At 46.1% G+C, this 25,121-nt stretch overlaps 2 protein-coding genes across 12 annotated transcripts in view; both read left to right on the plus strand.

The window, feature by feature from the left end:
• The window catches only part of WEE2 (WEE2 oocyte meiosis inhibiting kinase), a 30,350-nt gene extending 24,324 nt beyond the window's left edge, over nt 1–6,026 (plus strand). For all 9 annotated transcript variants that reach the window (XM_082240521.1, XM_082240515.1, XM_082240516.1 and 6 more), the window contains exons 7-12: nt 216–362; nt 1,433–1,534; nt 2,329–2,414; nt 2,577–2,747; nt 3,339–3,481; nt 4,739–6,026. In XM_082240521.1, coding sequence (XP_082096647.1) covers nt 216–362; nt 1,433–1,534; nt 2,329–2,414; nt 2,577–2,747; nt 3,339–3,481; nt 4,739–4,904 — 815 coding nt within the window. In that variant the 3' untranslated portion in view covers nt 4,905–6,026. The remainder of the gene's footprint in view (nt 1–215; nt 363–1,432; nt 1,535–2,328; nt 2,415–2,576; nt 2,748–3,338; nt 3,482–4,738) is intronic.
• Nucleotides 6,027–7,134: 1,108 nt separating this feature from the next.
• SSBP1 (single stranded DNA binding protein 1) lies at nt 7,135–15,283 on the plus strand. Of its 3 annotated transcripts, none has more exons than XM_082240676.1 (7): nt 7,135–7,352; nt 9,268–9,338; nt 10,104–10,167; nt 10,346–10,486; nt 11,870–11,957; nt 13,302–13,390; nt 15,108–15,283. In XM_082240676.1, exons 2-7 carry the CDS (start codon nt 9,315–9,317, stop codon nt 15,149–15,151), a joined length of 450 nt encoding a protein of 149 aa, XP_082096802.1. In that variant the 5' UTR covers nt 7,135–7,352; nt 9,268–9,314; the 3' UTR covers nt 15,152–15,283. The 3 variants fall into 3 exon arrangements, with proteins under 3 accessions (XP_082096802.1, XP_082096800.1, XP_082096801.1); XM_082240674.1 differs by having other exon boundaries at nt 7,137–7,352; nt 10,346–10,485; nt 11,863–11,957; XM_082240675.1 differs by having other exon boundaries at nt 7,152–7,260; nt 10,346–10,485; nt 11,863–11,957.
• The last annotated feature ends 9,838 nt before the right edge of the window (nt 15,284–25,121 follow it).

Genomic DNA, 25,121 nt, shown 5'->3' on the forward strand with positions numbered 1-25,121 from the left:
GAAGATGTCAATCAAAACCCTTTGAAATGCAAGTGATGGAAGCTAGTAGATTCAAACCAAAACTCTATGAGGCAGAAGTGTGAGGCTACCACTTAACTGTTAACCAGATCTTCTAAATTCCTGCCTTCTAAAATAGAGCAATCTGCTTCAGAAGAAGGCTCTGTGAATAAGTGGGCAAGGAACTCTGTCTGCTGTGATCGCTTGGCTTTCCACAGGTGGGAGCCTTCAAGATGTGCTTTTGGAAAAGGCAAATACATCGGATTATTTCAAAGAATCTGAGCTGAAGGAGATCTTGCTGCAAGTTTCCATGGGACTGAAATATATTCACACTTCTGGCCTGGTTCACTTGGACATCAAACCCAGTAAGCATTTCTGTTCAGTAATGCTTTGTTGCTGCTGTTGTTGTTTCGTCGTGTCTGACTCTTCGTGACCCCATGGACCAGAGCACGCCAGGCACTCCTGTCTTCCACTGCCTCCCGCAGTTTGGTCAATGCTTTAGGCATCAAATATTTGTGAATGTGCATAAGCACATTGCCATAACCCTTTCAGAAAAGTGAGTTAAGCACAGTTGAACTTTCAGATGGGATGGGGGCCATTAAATAGGAACTGTGCCAGTCTTTGTTTAGGGTTTTGTTCTAAGGAATAAGGAAAATTGAGCCTAGCTTGTTACTAACTTGGACATAACCCCAATTACCTGGCCAATTGAATTCAGTTGAACCAACTTCTGCGTAGACAGGGTTGAGATTACAGTTTAATTCACTGAAGCTATGCACCCACAACAGATAGGAAGCTGAAATGGACCATATGAGGATAGGCTGAAGGAACTCTAGGTATGTTCAGCCTATGGAAGAAAAGACTGATTGGAGGTCAGGGTTGACTGTGGGTGAAAACACATAGAAGGGGATAAAGGCTCTGCTGCCTAATTCTAATGGGCTGGTATAGTTCTATCAAACATCAAGAGAAACATATTGATGGTAAAGGCAGTTTGACAATGAAACCAATTATCTAAAGGGATGGTGGGCTGTCCCTTGTTGGGACCCCTTCCAACAAAGACTATATAGCAATGGGGATATTCTAAATGTGGATTTCCTGCATTAAACAAGGGGCAGTTTTGCAATACTCGCCTTTCCTCAAGGATTCTTTGAAATAAAATAATACAAGCCCTACTGTACCCCGATTGCTGGAAAACTCTGGAAATACATCTTATGTTTCACTTGAATTTGGGGGTGATGATGCTTACAACCATAAAATCAGTCACAGCTCCATCCAAAAGGAAATCCACTTGTTTATCTGACAGCATTTCCTAGACTTCTCTCTTCCCCGGATTGGATATTTAATGGCAGGCTAGAAAGTGATTGTGGAATGCAGACTGCAATTTATCTGTGTGGACATTTCAAGCTTCCGTGCTGTTTTTCTGTCTTTGCATTTACAGGCAATATCTTTATATGTCATAAGCTGATTGGGCCTGCTGGTCAGGAGGAGAGCGACAGTGAAGATGACGGCTTTGCCTCTTCTAATGTGGTGTATAAAATTGGTTGGTAGTGTAAATACTCTATGCTTCTAGGGCTAAGACTAGAATGGTTTTTAGGGTGTATATACCAATCTCTTTGCTCCAAATTCTCAGATGGGATCCATGGAAGAGAGGGCCACAATAAGTGGGAAGAGGGGCAAGTAGAACTGTTCTGGGTCCTGAATAGATATTAGAATGGGTTCAGCAAGAATCAACTGAATGCACCTTAGCAAGAATCAACTGAATGCACCTGCATTAGGTTGTTTGGGGGTTGTTTATTACATTTTTTATGCATAGAACATATCCAACAAGGTCACCCATGGGATGATTCCTGCTTTGATGGATTGCCACCCTTGCCTAATCAGGGTGCTGCTGGGCTTGAGTAATATAACCTGAAAGTTGCCTTCAGCCTGCTAGCTTCCTTCTCAAGTGTAGACATCACTGAAGAAATATTATATATTGTATGTGTGAGCCTAGAACACAGAGGCTCAGGCCAGAAAAGCCAGCTGGGATTAGTGGGATTGCTGGCTGGGATTAGTGGGAGTTGGACTACAACCACATCTGGAGGACCACATCCCTGGTGTATAATTCCCCTACTCAACAAATTTATACCTCGTCTTTCCTCCCAAAGAAACCCAGGGTGGCAAATGAATCTGTAATAAAAAGACAAGTAAAAATAAAATTAAATTCTGTAGCACATGCTGAGTTTCTCCAGCAGACTAACCTGTCTTGTGTAGGACTCGCTGAATGCAGAAAGCTTGCAAAGACAGCTGGCACATATTAATGCATTTCATGGCTCACAAGTTTCTTTTTCTTAGGGGACCTTGGACATGTGACATCCATAACCAATCCCCAGGTGGAAGAGGGTGATAGCCGATTTTTGGCCAATGAAGTCTTGCAAGAGGTAATGATGTGGGCTTTCTTTGGCTCATGGGGGCTTCAGCAGAAGCAGGAACTTATACACTTCCCATTAAAATACCTTTTCCTGAAGAGAGATGCTGATTTGAACATGATCAGACTTGGGTCCATGTTTTTTTCCTTTTAAAATCTTCTGCTTCCTCCATAGCAATACTGCTACCTGCCCAAAGCAGACATCTTTGCCCTTGCACTGACCATCTCTCTGGCAGCAGGCTGTGGTTCCCTGCCTACCAACGGCACCCTGTGGCATCACATCCGCCAAGGCAACCTTCCGCTAATCCCTCAGCAGCTGTCGCGGGGCTTTGCAGAACTGCTCAGTGTGAGTGTCCTTTGGGGGAGGACTGTTGCTCAGTGCTTTGCATGTAGAACGTCCCCAGTTTGGTTCCAGTCATCTCCAGGTGGGGCCCGGTGGAAACCCCGAAGAGCTGCTGCCAGCCAGTTTAAGCAATACTGAGCTGAATTGACAATGGTCTCATTCAGTATAAGGCAGCTTCCTAAGTTCCTAGCATGAGGAGAGCAGTGACATTTCCACGCATCAATAATATGAGCCATGGTGCCGTCAGATCAGGTCTTTGAGGCAGAAGTTAAGGACCCCACTCAGCAGAATGAGGAGGGTGTTCAAATCATAGAGTTGGAAGGGACCCTGAGGCTCATTGTCCAACCCCCTGCAATGCAGGAATACTCAGCTGTCCCATATGAGGATCGAACCTACGACTTTGGGGTTATCAGCACCATGCTCTAACCAACTGAGCTATCCAGTTATGTAGCAGGGTAGGCTTACCGCATAGCTGAAGTAATGCCCAAAACACATTGCCATCTAAAGAGCCTGCCCTCCCCCTGAAAATTCAGCATCTAAAATTACCCAACCACATCACTGAATATAAAAATCTCTTTCCCCTGCTTGCATCAGCTGATGATTCATCCTGATCCGGTTGTGAGGCCATCAGCCACTGCACTAACCAAACACTCTGTCCTCCGGCCTTCTCTTGGGAAAGCTGCCCAGCTTCAGGAACAGCTGAATGTGGAGAGGTTCAAAATTGCCATGCTGGAAAGGTAAAAAAAAAGACCTTCACGCTTCAGTAGACAATCAAAATTTGCAAACAACAAGGGCATTGGACTACCTGGCTTGGAAGCGACTTCTCCTTTGCAGGGAGAACATGTTCTTAATCAAGTGTGAAGAACCATTGGCTCTCCAGATGTTGACTGAGCTTCAGCAACCACCAGGCCCCAAGCAAGCGTGGTCAGCGATTATGGGAGTTGTAGTTCAGCAGCATTTGGATGGTCAATGTTGCTTCTATCTGTTCTAAATGCAACTGTGACTTATGTCAGGGAAAAAATCCCAGCCATGTCTTTTCCTCATCATAGAATTCTGACATCTGGGTTTCCACATGCCTCTGATACAATCCTTCACTGGGAGTAGAATCTCTTCCTAGTAGACATTACCCAGACTGACTTTCCAAGCCAGCTTTATTTACCTCCTGCTGCTATTTTAAAGTGAGGAGGAGGGTCTGTGACTTTTCATGCTAGTTTTGAGTGGGCAGGGCAAAGGGAAGAAAGGAGGTTGTGGCAAATCTAAAGGTAAAGGTACCCCTGCCCGAACGGGCCAGTCTTGACAGACTCTGTGGTTTGTGCGCCCATCTCACATTTATTGGCCGGGGGCCAGCGCTGTCCGGAGACACTTCCGGGTCACGTGGCCAGCGTGACAACGCTGCTCTGGCGAGCCAGAGCCGCACACGGAACGCCGTTTACCTTCCCGCTGGTAAGCGGTACCTATTTATCTACTTGCCCCCGGGGGTGCTTTCGAACTGCTAGGTTGGCAGGCGCTGGGACCGAGCAGCGGGAGCGCACCCCGCCGCGGGGATTCGAACCGCCGACCTTTCGATCGGCAAGCCCTAGGCGCTGAGGCTTTAGCCCACAGCGCCACCCGCGTCATTGGCAAATCTACACCATGCAATTTAAAGCACTCTTATGCCACTTTTATCCATCTTGGCTTCCCCAAAAGAATCCTGGGAAGTGCATTTTGTTGTGGGTGTTGACTTGTTATAAGACCCCATAACAAACCACAATTCCCAGGATTCTTGGGGGGGGGGGAGCCAATAAAGTTGCAAGAGTTTTGCCCATCCACACTGCAACCAAGCACACTGTTATGTACCACACCACAACTTACTCTGCTTTCAACAGTAGAAAGCCCACTTTCAACAGTGGAAGGGGGCCCTGCGGGCAGGAAGGAAAGTCTGTATGTGCAAATGTGTGTGCGACGTTGGCAACCCCTTGTGTTAAATCATACCAAATTCTCCTCTCTTTTTTCAGAGAGCTGAGAGCAGCCCGTCTTGCCCAGAGCTTCAGAAAGGACAAATTTTTTGAATGTGCCAGGCCTCAAGAATCTGGAGCCAACTCAAAGCACCCAAACAGCAAGAAGCGTCTGGTTGGAGGGAAAAATGCCCGGTCGTTTAGCTTTACTGCTGGTGGCTTTTGACGGTTTAGGCTCCTCAAATCACTGAAAACACACCCCTTAGAAACAAGACACCTTCAGATTTAAGGGACTATGTTTTTACTTATTCCATCATGCGATTGTCATAGTACTAAATCTGGCTACCTGTAAGAGATAGTTGCTACCCATCACATTACAACATAACCTCTTTTTAAACCTGTCTGTCGCTTCCTTTTGCCTGAAACGAGTGGGTTTGTTTTACCTCCCAGGATTATCAGAGGAGTGTACAACTTTATTTCCTTTCTCTAGCTTTTAGGTTATCCTGTGTTTTCAAGACCTCTTGTATTTTTCACTTTAAAAAACGACAACACACAGCCCCTAGTAGTATTTCAAATGGAATAAGAGTCAGGCAGCAGATGGCTTGTTCCTCTTGCAGTTGGGGAGGGCCCTGCCATCACTAACATTTAAGTCCCACCTAGAGAGCCAGAGAAAGTAACCAATGCAAAATATATATTTAATATTCAACAGACCTAATGAACAGGATCCTTCTAAAATCAACAGGTTAGCCCTGCTGCCAATGGAGGTTGAATAAAATGAGTCTATATTTGGAAACAGATTGTTTTCCATGAGCAATAGCAGACAGGATACAGCCTGGCCTTGATGGCTGTCTTTTTTTGTGTCCAGGATAGAGCACCTGCTGTTCTTAATGTGGGTGGCTGACAATACTGACAGGTAAAGGATTGATCTGTATTTTTGCCAAGTGTCGTCTGGGATGGGTGGTGGTGTTTCAAGCACATTGGAAAGGGAATTAGAAATGCTTTTTAGAACGCCTTGATGTTCTGGGGATTATGTTATGTAAAGTGTTCATAAATAAAATAAAGTAAACCTTATGCCCCTGTTGAAGTGTTAACTTCTGTTGTGGTTTTCCTGAACGCAAAACACTGCTTTGTTGACTAGCCTACTCATGAAGACTTGGCCAATTGCAGCAGTGTCTTTTGGGGGTTTCAAGCCTCTCTGTGTGAGTTCCCCTGACTTTCCTGAAGATAGCTTTACTTCACTAGCTGCAGGACAGCACAAATTTTATAGCTATTGAGAAATGATTCTTTTTCTTAAAAAAAGAAAGTGATACATTTGTGAATAAAGCTTCTAATTTTGTTTTCTTCTAAAGTGTATGTGTGTGGAAATTTTGTTTCAGATCATTCAAGGGAGGGCTGATGACATTACCTGTGACCACACTGCTCTTGTGGCTGAATCCAGGATGCATCTTGAGTTGCTCCACTGTGGGCTTTGCCAGAGTAATGTCTGTTGCAAACATTATGACATTTTTTTGCTGTGCAAAGGCTGCACGGGGGGGGGGGGCTACAGCTGGCATAACCAATATAGTGCCCTCCAGAGGCTTCTAGACGGCATCTCTCATCAGCCCAGAACTTTGGCCATGGTGGCTCTTCCTAGAGAAGTCAGACTGGCTTCCTCCTTGCTGTCCTTCTGCCGGCAGGTGACGACTTTGAAATAACAGGCCTTTGGGAACTGGCTGCTTTTAATGAAAGGGCTGGTGCTGTGCTGGTTTTATTGTAATTATCGGTATGTTTTTTAATAGATATAGCTTTAATTCCGCTAAGGGGTTAAAGCCCACCCAGGGATGGCTGTGGGCAGAACTGTGTTCTGACATCATGTGGAGGGCACCATGTCGGCCGATTCCTGTGCTGGGTAGCAACATACCTGCGTTCATACATGCCTATAGCTCTCACAAAGCCCTTTGGGGGTTGTGAGGGCAATTGTTAAGAGTGCTGCTGGTCTTCAGGGGACCCAATTTCCAAGTCCATCTATTCCCCCCTACCAGAGAAGCAGAAGACACGCACAGGCAGCATTTTAAAGAGGTGCGTCATTTTGGTTGCCCCCAAAAGGCGGCTGGCCTGAGCGAAGCCTTCCTCGGATTCATTCGTTCCAACGGGTCTACTCTGAAGTAGGACTGGCATTGGCTTTCTCGTGTGTGTACAGGGAGAAACAAGGACAACCCCCCCCCCCTTGCTTATTCCTTCTCCTGAGTCCCTTTTAAATACTCCCGCTTTTGCAGGCGGCAGGAAACCGACGGGCCTGATCCCGCCTGGTCTCTCACCGGCCTCGCTCTCCCCTCTGGTGGGGATGGAAATAATAGCGCCACTGAAATCCGGAAACTGCTCCAGGGACTATAGAGGAGGAGGGAGGGAAAGGCTGCTGCTGATTGGTTGGTTGCTCGGTGCACAGCCCCAACTTCCGATTTATAGGTGCTGTTGGGTCCTCCGCCCTCTTTCCGGTGTGGCGTCGCTCTACCCCTGCGCCTCTCTATGGTTCAACCCGGCGTGGTCTGCGCTGTAGGGGTCCCAGTTCCATTTCACACCGGAAGTATCTGCGCGGACCCGCGGTGGGTTTCTCTGAAATTTCTATCTCTTTGGACCCGCGTAGCCCCGAGCGCGTGAATCTGGGGAGGGCAAACGGAGCCTCCTTTCCTTCCAGGTAAATAGAGGGTGCAGAGGGCGCGGGGAGAGAGTATTCAGGGGTGCATTTTTCCTAATGCAGTAGATCCCCAGGTTGTGGTTGTTATTGTTGTTTAAAGCAAGCCTTGCTTTGATTTTTACCTGTAATTTGATTTTACCTGTAATCCGCCTTGAGTCCCGCCCGGGAAAAAGGCGGGGTATAAATAAATATATTACTTTTATCACTTATTATTATTATTATTATTATTATTATTATTATTATTATTATTATCATCATCACGTATTGCAAACAAACCGCACGGTGGTCACCACCCCCCACCTATTACATCCAGCCTCTTACATCCTCATGCAAAACTCCTGGAGCTGCACGCCCGCTGCTTTTGCCCGCGTGACTCCATGCACGTGTCCGCGTTTTGGCCGTAATTGCCGCGGATTCCGACGTGCCTCTCCTGTTCATACGTGCATCTTAATTTTCTCCCCGATCCCTCGTATTGCACGATGAGCGCTCCCTTCTCTTTTCTCCCCAAAGCGGGTCTTGCCACGAGCGCATCTCCACCTCTTCCTCGACGCGCATCTCTCCCAGAGCCGTCAGCATCACAAGCTTATTTTTCTCACCACCACGTTGGGATTGCTGTGAACTTTAATAGAGAGAGCGACTTCAAATTTATGCTCTCTTAATGCAGTTTTTAAAGCACACGGTTAAAACCCCATCTGCGCTACACATTTAAAGCACCCGCATATCGCTTTAAACAGCCATGGCTTCCTTCCCCAAAGAATCATGGGAGCTGTAGTTTGTAAAGGGTGCTGAGATTTGTTAGGAGGCCCCTGTTCCCCTCACGGAACTGCAATTCTCAGAGTGGTTTAAGAGACAATCCCTCTTCCTAGCGAACTCTGGAAATTGCAATTCCGGGAGGACTTGCACAGTAAACTAGCTGCCTCCAAAGATCAGACTTTGTGCAGTAAGGAAAGTGGAAGGAAAATGCACTGGAAAATAGCACTTGCTTTGAGGCAATGTCATGTAACCCCCCTGCAAGCAAATCGAAACGAATGCTTAGTAACTAACCAGCTTTGTCTAACCTTCACCACAAACAAGGCAGAACGAACGCTTTAGTTAGCTGGCTGTGTTGCCATGTTCTGTGTATTGTGTTCATAATTTGTAACTCTTCGGTGAAAGTAATATGTCATCTTTTGAATCATTGTATCTTTTCACCCCAGATTATTCTCTCATTCTTCTCAGCCATGCTACTACACGTGAGCCTGCTAGGGTGAGCAGAGGTTGACAGGGTGGTGACCCTGTAAAATGCACCCTGACACACCCTGTCCAAAGTATTGATATTTTGATGGTGGCAGCTAGTGATTGTTTGGGATGATTAAGGGCATGGTTTAGTCCTGATTATAACCCTGGGGCAACAGCCAGAAATCCATTTAATATGTCTTGTCTAATGACTGCTATGATGCGGGTTAAGGAGAAGGGTCAAGATTCTCTGAATTACTTTGGCGGTTTGCCACAAAACGATTCACTTTAAACCAGGAATAAGGAATCTGTGTCCCTCCAGATGTTACTACAACTCCCATCATCCCAGACAGTTGGCTTCACTAGCTGGGGCTGGTGGGAGATCGAGCACCACAACATCTGGAAGGCAGAGTTTAAGTTATCCCCTTTTCTTCCATGTCTGTTAAGACATGTTTATGCAAGGTCTCTGGTGAGCTGCTGTGTTTCTTCAGCTACTCCTGGCTTATTTCTATGCTCCCTATGCTTTGTGCTTTAGCTGCATAGCACAGATGGGACTTGTACCGAATGTGAAGTGTGCAGAAAAGACAAAAGGAATAGCTTTATTGTGTACTAATGTCTCCTTCTGATAAGAGGAGACAAATTGAGTAAGGTAGTTTGGCAACTGGGAACTGACTGTTTTAATAACTGCTTTGTCTTTCAGAGGAACTAGCAAAGCCCCCATAAGAAGACTTAAAGAAAGCAGCAGAAATGTTGCGCAGGCCCTTACTGCAGGTAACAATTCCATATTCTTTTGGCAAAGTTTTTAAGCGCTGTTTTCTGTGAAGTAAGAAACACATATCAAAAGCAAAGTCAAGGAGCTGGAAGTTGCTTATGGTTATATGTGTGCTATTTGACCATCTGGGTAGGCCGTGGTTTTGAAGTGTGAAAAGTGGTACAAAGAAACTACGAAAAATTGCAGCTCAGCTTAATTGCAAAAGACCTTTGCAGGCAAATACTTCAGACCTCTGGCAGGGGGAAAGAAAAACAGTAGCCCTGTCCGCTTTTGCCATCAACTTCCAACAGATTACCCACAAAGGAATGTCACCCTCAAGTGGAAAACAAAAAAGTTTCTCAGCCTAGTGTGTGGCACAATATGCCCTGGATGCCACCGAACAATGCTGGCTTTAAGCAGCTACTTGTCAGCCTCTTGCTACTCCCTTGTGGCAGGGTCTGAGAATCCCAGTCAGACCTGACCCTTTTAGACAATGTCGACATCATATATTTAAAGCACCATTCTACCCCTTTAACACCCATCGCTTCCCCCAAAGAATTCTGGGAGCTGTAGTTATTTAAGGGCACTGGGAGTTGTTAGGAGACCCATATTCTTCTCACAGCACTACAATCAATCCCTTTTCCGAGGGAACTCTGGGAACTCCTCAGCTCCATCACGTGGCCCCCATGAAATTACTTCCAGGGAAGTGTGGCCCTTGACAGAAAAAAAACACGATTCCCTATCCCTGCTGTATTAGCTTTGCCCATTGTTTTCCTTTCTTCTAGGTGATGCGTCAGTTTGTGAGGCACGAGTCTGAGTCGCCGGCGCTGCCTTTAGTCCTTGAAAGATGTAAGTAGCTCTTCTTGAGACGAGACAGGCGAGCTCTGTGGGTCATGCGGAGTCAGTATCAGATCATCCCATTGTGCCATTTAACTGTTTTTTGTGCTGCCAAGGGTGGTGTGTCAACACAACCATGTTGGTTCCTTCTCTTAAGTTATTCCTGCTCTCTTTTTTTTCTTCTTCAAAGCCTTGAATCGTATCCAGTTACTTGGCCGTGTAGGACAGGATCCTGTCATGAGGCAAGTTGAAGGCAAAAACCCGGTCACCATCTTCAGCCTTGCAACCAATGAGATGTGGCGATCGGGAGAAAGCGAATCGTTCCAAGGAGGTGAGCAGCTGTCGCTGCTGAGGGCTCAGTGTTGTTAACTGTGACATATTTAGGGGCCTGTTCTGGCATTATGCTGTGTTAGATGAAAGTCTCAACTCCTTCATTTCGGCATAGATTAATCAAAACCTATGTTATAATGCCAGTTTATTATTATTAAGGCCCTTTCTCAAAAAGACCACAGGGCAGAGAGTACAATAAAGAGGGTAATAATATACATAAGCATATCTATAAAATACAAAAATCCCATAACCATTATCTTTATCTTTTCTTTATATTTATATTTTATTGTGAATCACCCTGAGACCCTCCGGTATAGGGTAGTATATAAATTCAACGAATAATAAAATAATAAAAAATATAATAATTATAATTAATTATTATTATTATTTATTTCAGCAGTTTATATGCAACTTAATTACAGTCTTTTCTAAGCAGTGTACAAACCCCTCCATTCTCTGACTCTCTTTCTTTTCTTTTTCCTACCCTGCCTTGTGTCCTTCATTGCTCTTCACTCCAGGGGGGTTCATTTTTCTTTGCCTTCTCCCCCTCCTGCCCCTCCTGACCTTTTGCCATTGCTATTTCTGACCTTAGCTTAACATCCTGTTCCCAAATTCTTGGAGAGCCCTTATTCCTGAGGCCACCTTCACCTTCCATCTCCGCCATCTCCTGACCCACTCAGTGCCCTCCAAGCACTTGTCTGCGCCCCCCCCCATACAGTACTCTTAACACTGAACAGCAGGAACTAACTCGCCTATGTTGTAAACCAAATATCTGCTGGAAAAAGTCCCCTACCCAAATGAACATGGCTCACTTTAGGGGTTTCCAGGCAAGCATCTCTCTGGCATTGAGGAACTTCATGGGGTCGCAGTGCAGCATGGGTGTCCTCGACAAGCCATGCCCTCCATGTCTCGGGCAAAGGGTTCTGCGTGCGAGAGTTCCTCTGTGCAAGGCCATGGAGTGCTGGGATTTGGGGCTAATAACAATCTTTTTTGGGAGGGTCTCTGTGCACATATGGCAACACACTTGGGGCTCCTTCACACAGATGCCGAATGCACTGTTGTGGGTGTCTGTTGTTGAGAAACAGGGTGGCTGCACCGTGAAACTCCATGATCGCACATTGAAAGAAAATGTGATGGAGTTGAAGTGAACGCTTCTTCCACCCCATGAAAGTTTTCGCCCTATGTGGTGCTGTCCATATGTTGTTGGACTCCCCCTTCCATCAGCCCCAGCCAGCATGGCCGAAGTTCAGAAATGATGGGAGTTGGTAGTCCCAACAACAGCTGTGGAGGGAACCACATTGCAGAAAGGCTGATTTAACCCACCCTCTGGAAAAGACCATGAATCCACGGGTGTTTATCTGTTCTGTGTTTCCTTTTGACCGAGGTGATATTACACAGAAGACGACATGGCACAGAATCTCTGTGTTCAGGCCGGGGCTAAGAGATGTGGCGTATCAGTATGTGAAGAAGGGGTGAGTTAAACTGGGGGAAATCGGCGTAACAGAAGGGCGTTACAAAACCTCAGGAGCTTACTGCTGACATTCTTTGTATACCAATCTTCCCTGCTCAGCAGACATGGGGGCCTGTGGTCTTCCAGGTGTTACTCAATTACATCTCTCATCATTCCTGACTGTTGGCCATGCTGGCTGGGACTGGTGGGAGTTGGAGTCCGACAGCATCCAGAGGACCACAGGTCCCCCACTTCTGGTATAGAAAACCTGGGGTTGGTGGTCTGGCCTAATGTATGAACTGAGGCAGGAGGCCCCTGGTGATGAAATCACTTAGATGGTCTTAAGCAAGCCAATCTGGGCCTTAGACACAAGTCTACAATAAGGAGGGATACTAAGGCTTACCTAACTCACAATAAGGATGATGGATGAAATATGTTTTAGTGTTCTTTGGAGCTATTTAAATGCATTTTTTGTTGTTGTGGCCCTAGACACCTGACGGTCAGGACCCACCCTCTTCTTGTGACTATCTTGTTTTAATTCTGAAATTTTAAGTTGTTCTAACTCACCCTAGGACCTGCAGGTGAAGAACTGGTAATAAACATAGTAATTAATGGTGCTTATATATTTATTTGCACTGTCCTCTCCTATTTGTGATCTAAATCCAGCTAAGCCACCAGATATCACATGTACGATGTTCATTACACCGGAAGCCAGCGTGAGCTAGACTGGATAGTATATTTTGGCTGGGAGACCCAGATTCAAGCCCCCATGCAGAATCCCACTGCCTAACCTTCTGCCAGCCACTACCTGCCAGCCTAGGCTACCTCACAAAATGGGGCGAAGGAGGGAACCGTGTATGCTTCCTTGGTCTCCTTGATTGAAGGATGAACTATAGATGTTGTCAGATGTGGGTGTGGTTGCTCGAGAATAAACAGGCAAGACTCCGACCTGTCTTTTCCAGGCTTTATTCTTGGTGCAAACTATTTACAGTGAAGAGTGTTGTAAGTTGATGTCTGGCTCAGTCGGGGTTGGAATATAGATTATCCATGTGGTCCCTTCCAACTCTACAATTCTAGGAGTCTGAGTCTGCAAGCCCACTCACGACTTAAAATAGCCTGTGTGTGTGTGTATGTGTGTGTGTAGACCCAGGAGGACCCATTTCAGTAGCCTGCTGTGATGAGACACCCTCCGGTTTGCAGCCCCCCCCCCCCCCGCAGTGGCTTTTGAAATCTTCCTTCCCTCTCACACCTTCTGTGGTTACAGAATAATCAGATGAGCGCTATCGGTTAGTGGTAGCTCTTAAAGCACTACCAGCAAAATGTCACCATTAATCTCCCCTGTTGTCTTGTACTTGGCTTCTGGCAGTGCTCGGATCTATGTGGAAGGGAAGATAGACTACGGCGAGTACGTAGACAAGAACAACATAAGGCGGCAAGCCACAACAATCATAGCAGGTAAAGAACTTCCCATGACAAGCTAGGCAGGGCAAGTGGGGAAGGGGGCTGTGCTTGTTGCCCATGCATCCGAACCACCTTTCTCTTTTCTTGCTTCAAACAACAAGGCGGATTTAGATAGAACTGAGTAATGCCTTAAATGCCTAGCCCGTGCCACAAGGTGTCGCTGTTGGGTGCTCTTAGTGAAGACAGCTAAGTGTCTGCTCTGCGTCAGTTTTGCACATGCTTCTTCAAGTTCTCCCATTTTCTCGTTGGTGTGTAAGTCGTTTTTATTTTAGAAAGTTTGCAGGCAATGCATGCCCTTAAATGTATTTCCTCATGACGTATGAGCGTTCAGTCATACTTCATCCCATTGTACACATTTTGTCCTAAAATCCAAGTTCGTTTGTTTTCTAAATGCATCCTGATGTGTCTTTTGAGCTGAGAGCTGCATTCAGAAATTGAGAGGAGGGTAGAATCCAGAGAACTACTACTTCCTTGTCTGTGAGCTTTTGCACGCTTCCCCTCAGCCGACTAAGAGACTGGTCAGACTCTGTTTGCTTTCTCAAAGAAAGCGAGCCTTGTCTGAAAGTTCAGATTTCAGGAGTTTAGCAGGAAATACTTGAATGTCTGGCTGTGCCACCGATTATAGGTTTCCTCCCATCTTCCTGCGTTCTCTGTCCGACAGGGTGGTTGTTGGATGAGAGGCAGCTTGGAGAGGTGGCTAAGGAAAAGAGGGAGAAAACAATTCCCTTTTAATGAACAAAACACCCCACGGTATGTTGGTAATAACTTTGGGTTGTAGCCAGTGTTAGTCCTATTCAGGAGTAGACCCACTGAAACATATCAACATCCTTAACTTGGGTTCATTGATTTCAGTGGGTGTGCTCTGAGTAAAACTTAGCTGGATGCAACCCGTTATTAGGACCAACCCAAAAGTTGCAAAACATTTGTAAGCAGCTCACCGTGTAAAAGCCATTAGCTTTATTTTGGATAGGTAGTCCTGGAATGGCTGCACCCTCTGCTCTCTCCCCATGTACTGAGAACCCATGTGAGGCGGGTTGTGGGGTCAAGTTGACTAGCTCTACTGGCACATTAAGTAGTCATTCTCAGCAGCATCCACCCATTGGCTGGTATGTGAATGCATTCTACTTGCCTGCTGGAGAGTTGCGAACTTGCCTGCTCTGGATGGTGGTTTTCTTGTACGGGCATCTGGTTTTAGTCTTGTTTTAAATGCTTCTGCTGTTTTCATAGTTTTTAACTTACTGTATTTTTCGGTCTATAGGATGCACCTTGTTTTAGAGGGGAGAACAAGAAAATAAAAATATCTCCCTCTCTGCGCAGCGCCCCTTCAGCGAAGCGGCAGGAGAAATGGAGCCCCTTCCATTTCTCCTTCTGCTTCGCTGAAGGGGCGCTGCGCAGCTCTCCCTCTCTGCGCAGCGAAAGCAACATGAAGCCTCTGGAGCGCGGTGGGAGCACTCCCTCTGCGCTTTGGAGGCTTCGCGTTGCTATCGCTGAAGCCATGGAGTCTGCATTCGCTCCATAAGACGCACACACATTTCCCATTAATTTTTGGAGGGGGAAAAGTGCATCTTATAGAGAGAAAAATACAGTAATGTGTGCGTATCAACTTGGGATGGTCGCTTAGAAGGTGACTAATAAATCAGTGGTCTTTGACTCTGTGCTTGTGTTCATCCATGTTTGAATGCGTAACATCTCTCTTTTTCTCTCCTTGCAGATAACATTATTTTCCTGAGCGACCTTCTTAGAGAAAAGGAATGAGCGGTCTGTCCTGGGACCTGGTTTTCAGCTGTTCCTTTTTCCTCTTCTTTTGGTAGCATTTCCTAATTCTGCAATCATGTGTCTGCCTATAGTTTCTTTTCCATGATTAAAAATAACCTTTTGTATAAATAAGGAGGTTGGTGTGAGTGTTCTGTGTCTATTTTTGTAGCCTGTCCTCCTCTTTTCTTGATTCAGGCTTTTGCAGGGCTTTTTTTTCCAGCCGGAACTCTCCGGAACTCAGTTCCTGCACCTCTCAGGTGGGCGCCATTGCCATTCTAAGAGAACGAGGGAGTAATTCATGGTGAGTTCCGGCACCTTTTTTCTAGAAAAGAAGCACTGCGCTTTTGACATCTCTGTGTTTCACTTTGCAGAGAAAACTTCCAAAAGCAGGGTGTGTGTAAGAGAGAGAGAGATGTGTATTGTTTTTCACTGGTTAATTTTAACTGCTCTTCAGTGCTGTGGAAAATGTTGTGATTGGTTTCATGGATGGTGGGGAGCTATGCAAATCAGCAAGGCCCAGACCAGAGCCATATTTGATAGCAGGACTAGCCACATTCCGGCATTCTGATTACTTGTGTGTAAGCAAATGTGTGAGGAAGCTCTGCCTTCTCCACTGCATTCTGCTCTCCTTTTTTTAGCCCTCTATGAGCAAAGCTGAGAAATATTTATTTCTGGAACCCTGGTGGAGCCAGTCAGAGGAGGCTTCACTGGGTTAGATGGACCAATGGCGTGGCTCGTTATAAAGCAACTTCCAGTGTCCCAGGTCAGCGTCCCTAAGTGCCTCTCAGATCTGTATTCTGCCCTTTGTATAGCCTGGTCTCTGTTTGAGACCCAGCATGACCCCCTTGAAATTATGAGGCTGCCAATTGACCAGTAAGGTTTACTGCGAGGAGCCTGTTTCTTGAGATCCCTTAACTTGAGGGGTGCAGAACATTTTTATGTCAAGGGCCATATTCCCACATGGGTAATATGTTGGGGGCAGTGGACAAAGCTAGAGCTACTAATACACAGAGCTAGATGGATTAACTAAGATGGAATAAAGACCACCCTGCTACAACTTTTGCCAAGGCAAACACAGTTTTGAATCCCCATTCCTGTGCCGGTCAACTTGGATGTAAGCATACAGGGTTTCTTTGAAATAAAAGTATACAGAGGACTTGCTTATTCTTATAGTACAACAGACCAATACGGCTACAGTTCCGGAAAGCAAGTGAAAGCAATTCCTTTCTGCTTGTAGTGTGCAGATTCACACACTCTCCAAAAGCCTACCAATTTGTTTTTGGTCAGCTGGGGGGGCGGGGAGGGATTGTTTTCTCCAAGCCCAGGGCACAAAAGTATAACTAGATGGGGAAACCACTTTTAAAGGTCAGGAAAATTAAGGGCAAAATGAACAGGAAGGAAGCAACTCTGCTGGGATGGAAGGATTGGGGCAACTTCAGGAGGCGTCAGACAGAGGTCAGCTGTTTTTTAGCTGCAGGGATTGAATCTACGACTTGCACTGAGCTCAGCTCTGCCTTTCCTCTCTAGGTGTTACAGGATAGACACAGAGATTACATGTCCCTGAACTGCATTCTTCTGGGATCATGTTTAGTTTCGTGACCTTTTTATGTTCCTGTCGGTTCTCTGTTCAATATTTGCTTAGGTATGCATTGTGCCATCCTTTCCGCATCGCTCCATGGACTTGTCCCTGCCCTGGCCTCAGGCCCTCCCGACTGAAGCATGGCTGCATTGGCAAAGGGATGTGCGAAAGCTGACAAAGTGCAGGGGAGCCACCTTGGGAGGAGCGGGGTGTTGTTTGTAGAAGCGGGGGCAGCTGAATGTGGGGGCAAACACATGCTGGCAGTGTGACTCAGAGCACACTCTGGCCAGTGTTTGCAAAGCAGAGTTTGGGAATGCTGGATTCTGCTTTGCTTCCCTGTGGCTTCTCTGCCTCTTTAGGAGAGCAAATGAAAGAGCAGGACCCTTCTGACAGCTTCAGGCATAGGTAAAGGTAAAGGGACCCCTGACCATTAGGTCCAGTCCCGGACGACTCTAGGGTTGCGGCGCTCATCTCGCTTTATTGGCCAAGGGAGCCGACATAGTCATGTGGCCAGCATGACTAAGCCACTTCTGGCGAACCAGAGCAGCATACGGAAACAGCGTTTACATTCCCACTGGAGCGGTACCTATTTATCTACTTGCACTTTGATGTGCTTTGAACTGCTAGGTTGGCAGGGGCAGGGACCGAAGAACAGGAGCTCACCCCGTCGTGGGGATTCAAACCACCGACCTTCTGAACAGTAAGCCCTAGGCTCTGTGGTTTAATCCACAGCGCTACCCATGTCCCTCGCTTCAGGCATAATCGACAGCAAATTGGTAGCCAGTTCAGACCACTGAACCAGAGGTGTTAAGTGATAGCTCAATTGGCAGAGTGTGAGACTCTTGCTCTCAGCAGCGTGGGTTCAAGCCCCACGTTGGGCAAAAGATTCCTGTGTTGCAGGGAGTTGGACTAGATTTCTCTTGTGGTCCCTTTCAACTCTACAATTCAGTGCTGACCAGGTCTCGCTTCTCTCAGCAACCGTGCTGCAGCATTCTGAGATTGGCTTAGCTCCTTGGGTGGGAGACTGCCAGAATCCCCAGCGCAGGAACAGTATCATAGGTGAAAAGGAACACACAATTATTATTTTTTAAACTTCCCACCATCTGCAAATGGTACAGCCTGGCAAAACCGGCTCTGTTTGTTTCCTTTCCCCCTTCTCAACAGGCGGGGAAACGGTTTACAGGCTCCTTGCGCTGCAGAAAATAATACATTTCACTCTGAAATGGATTGTTTTGACAGTGGCCAGGGTTGATATTGTTTATCCATCTTTTAGGGGGAAATGAGGGATTACAAACAAGCACAGGAAGGCTGGCTCACTGACAACATTTGAGATGTGTTTGTGGAATGCACATTACCTGGGTAGTTTGCTTTTATCACATCCCCCTCCCTATTTTGTTTCTTTTAAGCGGATAGCTTTTTAGGTATACATCTGTCTACACAACCCACTGCGGCGAAAAACAATTCAATATTAAAATATTTTAGGGTGATGCAAAGGTAGGGTGCCACCTGGTATTGATTCAGACCCCTGGTCCATTCAGTTCAGTTTTGGGCTAGTGGCTCCTGGTGTTTCATCCTTGGCTGAAGAGGGCACAGATTGAACCTGGGACCCGCTGCGTGCAAAAGGGTGGGGAGGACTATAGCTTAGTGGCTTACCTTCTGTTTGGTGTACAGAAGATCCCTGGCATCTCCAGTTAGTGCTGGGGGAGAGCCCTGTTTCGTAGATGAGCCCAACGGTCTGACTTTGCATAATGCAGATTCCTGTTTTTGTAGACAAAGCAGCACCACCACCACTGAGCCACAGAACCTCTTCCCTATAATAGCCTATGGCTGTCCTGCAGCCAGCCACAATTGGAATGAATGGGCCTGTATTTTGCATGTGTGTTTAATGCACCTGAGTTCAAGGTTCTCTATACTGGAAAGTGAAAGCAGGGCACAGAGAAAGTCTCAGTCCTTGGCATTTCCCATTCAGAGGATTGGGCAGGAGGTAGAGGGAAAAGGGACCAGAGAGCTACAGCTACCAGCTGTCCTAGCAGTGTGGGGAGATGGGGAAAATGCCTACAAACAGCCACCACTGAGCTTGCTTACAGAGAGAAGCTGTTTGCACCTCCTGTTATGTTATGTTGGTAATTACGGTATGTAAATCTTGTCATGTTGTAAGTTGCCTTGAGCATTGTTTCAACTATGGAAAGGCGGCATACAAATAAAATGATGATGATGATGATGAAGAAGAAGAAGAACAAGAATAGTTAGGAAGGTGAGCATCCAGGGAGACATGGGCATGTTTAAAGGAGAGCGTTCAGTGCTTTTTTTCTGGGGACGACAACGCAGGCAGATGCATACCCCTAAACATTTTATGAATCTATGTTTGGCCTCATTGAGGGGCAGTATTTCAATATGAGTAGGAAAATGAGAGTACCCCTCTAAACATTTTTTGTAGAAAAAAAGCATTGGGTGTGTTTAACGCAGGAGTAGCTGAGCTCAGTGCAAATAGGAACTGAGCAGGAACAGCAAACAGTCTCTTGTGTATTGTAAATCTTTAAGGGTATATTTACTGAGGCCTTTTATGGATGTCACAGAGCTACAGTCAATCCCTTTTCCTGGAGAACTCTGGGAGTTGTAGCCCTGGGAACTGGGGTCTCCTAAAAACTCTCAGCACCCTTAACAAACTACAGTTCCCGGGACTAGATGAGGAGAACCTGTGGTCTTCCAGATGCTCCTTGACTGCAACACCTGTATTCTTGACCTTGCTGACTGAGCCTGATGGGATTTGTAGTCTTAACAACTTCCGGAAGGCATCGGTTTTTGGGGGGGAGGTTGCTGTAGACGCTGGCAAGTTGTTCATTGCGTGTGTGAAGCCTTCCTTACATTCTTACATTCGTGTTTTTTTAAAAAAGATTTTTATTGAAGTTTCACAAATTATATAATAACAAACAAGACATTAATACAAACAAACAAAGAAACAAAAACAAGTATAATTTCAATCCCTTATTTTCTTGTAACTTACTTCCCCGACTTCCTCATACCTCCCCTTTCTGTATTCCAATTTCCAATTATTAATTCAGCAAATCCTCTCCCTTATTATCCATTTAAATTTTTAGACTTTCTTTTCTTTTTACTTAATCATTACAGCTAGAAACCACATAATTTCTAAACCCACGTCATTCTAACATTCAATAATTTTACAATGTTTCCTAAGATAGTCCTTAAATTTCTTCCAGTCTTCTTCCGCTGTCTCTCTTCCCTGGTCTTGGATTCTGCCGGTCATCTCTGCCAGTCCCATATAGTCTATCACCTTCATCCCCCAAGGTGGGTAGTTCTTGTAACGAAGCCTTCCTTACATTCGAGAGTGATGTGCTGCCAATCACTTTACCTTGCCACACTGACAATTCCCTCATTGTCGACTTATGTAACCTATGAACAGGAGGGAGGCTGGACTCACTCCAGTTTGCAAATGGGTGTCATTCTGACCTCTTGGGTTTTGGATGGCTTGCTTGGTCCTTGACCTTTTCACCGTTGCTTGATTTGGCGGCTTCTGCAGGTTGGGGGATGGGATCAAAGCAGCCTTTTGAAATGCAGGTACTTCAGCTTCGCTCTTTCCTGTATGTATGTGTTTATAATGGGGGGATGGACACCTGTGGCCTCCAGATGTTGTTTAATCCAACTCCCTTCATCCCACTCTGCATGACCAGCAGTCAGGGAAGGTGAGAGAACATCTGGACTAGTCTAGAGGCTTGTCTAATGCCAGGCAGGGACCATTCTAAGATGGGTATGTTTAGCCTGGGGAATCGAAGGCTTGAGAGGTGATAGGATAGTCATCTTTGAACACTTGAAGAGCTGCCACATGGAGCAAGCTTGTTTTCTGCAGCTCCAGAGGGTAGGATCCGAACCAATGGATCCAAATTATAAGAAAGTCGATTCCAACTAGACATCAGGAAGAAATTGATGATGGTAAGAGCTGTTCCACAGTGGAACAGAGTCCCTCATAGGGTGGTGGACTCCTCTTCAATGGATATTTTAAAGCAGAGGTTGGATGGTCATCTATCAGGAATTCCTTAGCTGTGATTCCTGCATTGCAGAGGATTTGACTAGAGGATACTTCCAACTCTACAATTCCATTATTCTTTTACTAGATGGGCCCTTGGCCTATCTAGCAGACTTGTCTTACATTCAGCTGTAGCAGCTGCATATAATGAGGGAATTGGTTTAACCTTCCAGCTAGTCATATAAGGTTTTTATACATGCAGTTAAAATCTTAAGAGCTCTGTTAGATCAGGTCATGGTACATCTAATCCTGCCTTCAGCTTCATAGAGTGGCCAGTTAGATGTTTTCAGGGCAATGAAGCAGCAAGCCCTTACCCATTCTTTGTCCTCAGCATATCATGCCTGTCTCTGGATATGATAAGGAGTCATTATTTGACAATCATGGAGGTGCATTTTTTACTTACAGTGGCTCATAGCAGCTGATGGATCTGGGCTCTGTAAATTTCTATCTGATTCTTTTTTTAAAAGCTAGTTTATCATGCAGAAAACTGGAATTGTTTAAAAAGGGGGGAGCGCTAGAAGAACTAGGATGGGAGGAAGCCCGTTAAATGAAGAGTGGAATGTTTTAGGAGCAAGAGGGGGATGGAAAGAAAACAAAGAACCATTTGCAACGAAACTTTGTGGTGTGAAACCAGCTTATCCGGCCTGCAATGGCTGCGATGTGGGACCTGATCCCCTATGCCCTGGGCCATCTACATCACTGGGGCTCTGCATGTGTCACTGTGTGAGTACAGGATTGCCCTATGAGCCAATACCTAGCAAGGGAACTTTAATCTGATAAGAGAAGCCGCTCAACCGGTTCATGTGATCGCTCGTCATCGTTTATCTTCGAACTGTTCCAGTTCAGTTGTGAGCAAGAACAGAGGCGTAGCATGTTGATCTCTGTGGACGGACATAACAGACGATGTATTTCCCTGCCCCCCGCTCTGGCTGTTTATCTTTATGCAGAGGGCATTCAAGAAGCCAAAGTCTGGTCCAGGTCTGTTGTTCTGGATAGGCTTTGAAGCCAACCAATCTCTGCAAGGGAAGGGCTGTAGCTCAGTGGTAAAGCACGTGCTTTGCATGCAGAAGGTCTCAGGTTCAATCCCCACCGTCTCCTCGAAGAGAGTGCTACCTGAAACCCTAGGAACCAGCTGCTAGTCAGTGTAGACGATATTTAGCTGGATAGATTAACAGTCCGATTCTGCATAAGGCAGCTTCTTATATTCCCATGTTCCTGCAATGTACTATGTGCTACGTTTTTGCATGTGTAAAGGTAAAGGTAAAGTGACCCCTGACCATTAGGTCCAGCCGTGGCCGGCTCTGGGGTTGTGGTGCTCATCTCGCTTTATTGGCCGAGGGAGCCGGCATACAGCTTTCGGGTCATGTGGCCAGCATGACTAAGCCGCTTCTGGCAAACCAGAGCAGTGCATGGAAATGCTGTTTACCTTCCCACCGGAGTGGTACCTATTTATCTACTTGCACTTTGATGTGCTTTCAAACTGCTAGGTTGGCAGGAGCAGGGACCGAGCAACGGGAGCTCACTCTGTTGTGGGGATTCAAACCGCCAACCTTCTGACCGGCAGGCCCTAGGCTCTGTGGTTTAGACCACAGCGCCACCCGCGTCCCTCTTTGCATGTGTAAGAAGGTACAATTAAGGAAGAATGGGAACTTTTTACAAATTATCTAAAAAGACAACAAAATGATTTGGACTCCTTGGCAGGTTTTGAATAAACATCCACAAATTTATTAGTTGAATACATGATAGACAAGGCAATGATATGTACAATTTTATAATATGCAGAAAACAATATGTGCAAAGAAACCAGGGAGGGGAGCTGAGGGAAGTCCGGGGGGGGGGGAGAGAGGAAAAAAAGAGGGAGGGAATGTAAATGGTTATTTTGTTTGCTAAAATTGTTCAATAAAAATATATATTAAAAAAGAAGTAGGTACAAGAGGTAGTGATGGCCACCAACTTACATAGCGTTAAAACCACTTTGAGTTTTTTTTCTTTTTTAAAATAAAATAAATTCACAGAGAATAAGATTATCAACAGCTACTAGCCATGATGGCTGCCTCTGAATACCAAATGGGAGTGCACAATGTTGCATTTAGGTCCTGCCTGTAGGCTTCCCATAGACATAATGGTTGGCTATAGAGAGAACAGGATACCAGACTAGATGGGCTATTGGCTTGATTTAGTGTGCCCCTTCTTGAGTATTTATCACACTTCTTGCACTCTAAGGCCGCTTTCTACGTCCCTGTTCCATTGGAAAGCTGGGAAGGAGCTTCAGAATGACAGACATTACAAAGCAACACTGTGAATTTTGCAATATTTTCGCCGGGAAATAACTTGGCCTTTGAGCCAGTTGGAGTCATTGGCCCTTATCCAGATAGCCTTTGCAGTTTCCAGTCTGAGTTATGTGGAAACCCTGCCCTTGCCCTTGTGCTTGACTGGAATGGTTCAGTTAAAAGCACAGCGGCAGGCACATTGCCCAGTGCAAGGTTTTGGACGTTCTTAGAGTGAGTTTTCGTAGATTGCAGAGCTTTGTCAGCGATAGCTCTGGAGTGCTGTGCTTTCAGATACGCTGCACTGAGTAGCTACAGAGAAAGGATGGGGAACCCCGGCCCCTCTTGATGTTGCTGAACTACAACTCTCATCATCCCTGACCATTGGCCACACTGGCAGGGGCTGTTGGGAATTGGAGTCCAACAACAGCTAGAAATCTGCAGGTTCCCCAACCCATGATACAGGATATCAGCAGAAGGGTGGGGGCTATTCATAGAATGGGGTATCTTTTTTTTTGCTGTTGCTTAGTTCCTAATTACTCATCGTACGGAATAAGATGATTGATTCAGATAGAACGGGGTGGGGAACCTTGGGCCCAGGGGCCAAATGCAACCTTCTGGGCTTCTCTATCTGGTTCTTGAGGCTCTCTCCAAGCCAGACTCCTCACTTGTTCTGCTTTATACTTTGGATGTTCCTGAGCTAGACCCTAGTTGGCTCTGTTTTGGCCAAAAGGGCACAGGTAAAGGTAACGGGACCCCTGACCATTAGGTCCAGTCGTGACCGACTCTGGGGTTGTGGTGCTCATCTCGCTTTATTGGCCAAGGGAGCCAGCGTACAGCTTCTGGGTCATGTGGCCAGCATGACTGCTGCATCTGGCGAACCAGAGCAGCGCATGGAAATGCCGTTTACCTTCCCGCCGGTGTGGTACCTATTTATCTACTTGCACTTTGACGTGCTTTCGAACTGCTAGGTTGGCAGGAGCAGGGATTGAGCAACAGGAGCTCACCCCGTCGGGGGATTTGAACCACCGGCCTTCTGATCAGCAAGTCCTAGGCTCTGTGGTTTAATCCACGGCGCCACCCGTACAGAGCCCTTTATTAAAACAGCAACTTTCTTGGTTGTGTTCTTTGCGGGTTAGTTGTAGGCTGGAAGACTCTTTGGCCTCTAGAACGTAAGAACGCAAGGAAAATCTGCTGGATCAGGTCAGTGGCCTATCTGGAACAGCATCCTCTTCTCTCAGTGGCCACCTAGATGCCTGTGGGAAACCTCCAAGAAGGACCCAAGCTCATGAGCACTCTCCTCTATGGTGGTTTTTCAGAAACATTTGTGCCTCTGCACCATGTGTTGGGATTTGTATTCTACAAAGAGCAGCCACTTAAGACTGATCACTTGTACAGGCTGTGAGAATGTGAAGGTGAACTGACTGGGGAGGGGGTCATAGCTGTGTGGCAGAATGTAGACCTGTGGCCTGCTCAATGTTGTTGCACTTTAGCTCCCAGTAGTCCCAGCCAGTGGTCAGGAATAATGGAAGCTGCAGTCCAACACCATCTGGCAGGCCACAGCTTCTGCTTTACATGGAGAAATCCCCCAGGTTAAATCTTCTTGTCTACACATAATTACTGTTTGTTTTCAAGGAGTCCCACCCCCTCCAAAATGCATATAATTATACTTTACATTAATTACATCGGAAACATTAACACAACTATAACAGTGCAGTGTGCAGCTTTTAACAGTGTGAAGGGAGGCAAGCGAGAAGCAGAGGTTTACATGCAAACAGGGCCAGTTATTCCATGCTCATCGGAAAAGGCTCAGCAGAAGAGGTATATCAGTAATAAGCGCAACCAGAACTTCTTCCGAATGCGTGGCAGCTGCACAGCACCTCTCTGCCCAGCTCCATAATCATACATCTTTTAAACAGAAAAAGATGAATGCTATTTAATACAAACTCCGCTAAAGGTCATGTGAGCACAGTTGAAATTTTGCTTGCAAAAGGATCAGAAATGCAAACACCGCCTCACACTCTCTGGCCTAGCATTTCAGAATGTGTTTCACGATGTGAAAACCAGCCTCCAGTCGGCTGC

The sequence above is a fragment of the Podarcis vaucheri genome, assembly GCF_965113315.1.
Source record: "Podarcis vaucheri genome assembly, chromosome: 10".
In the NCBI taxonomy this organism is placed as follows: Eukaryota; Metazoa; Chordata; class Lepidosauria; order Squamata; family Lacertidae; genus Podarcis; species Podarcis vaucheri.

Coding starts and splice junctions, on each gene's coding strand:
- SSBP1 (XM_082240674.1), top strand. CDS start 9,315: ATGTTGCGCAGGCCCTTACTGCAG. Junction 9,339..10,103: donor TGCGCAGGCCCTTACTGCAG/GTAACAATTCCA, acceptor CCTTTCTTCTAG/GTGATGCGTCAGTTTGTGAG. Junction 11,958..13,301: donor TATCAGTATGTGAAGAAGGG/GTGAGTTAAACT, acceptor GGCTTCTGGCAG/TGCTCGGATCTATGTGGAAG.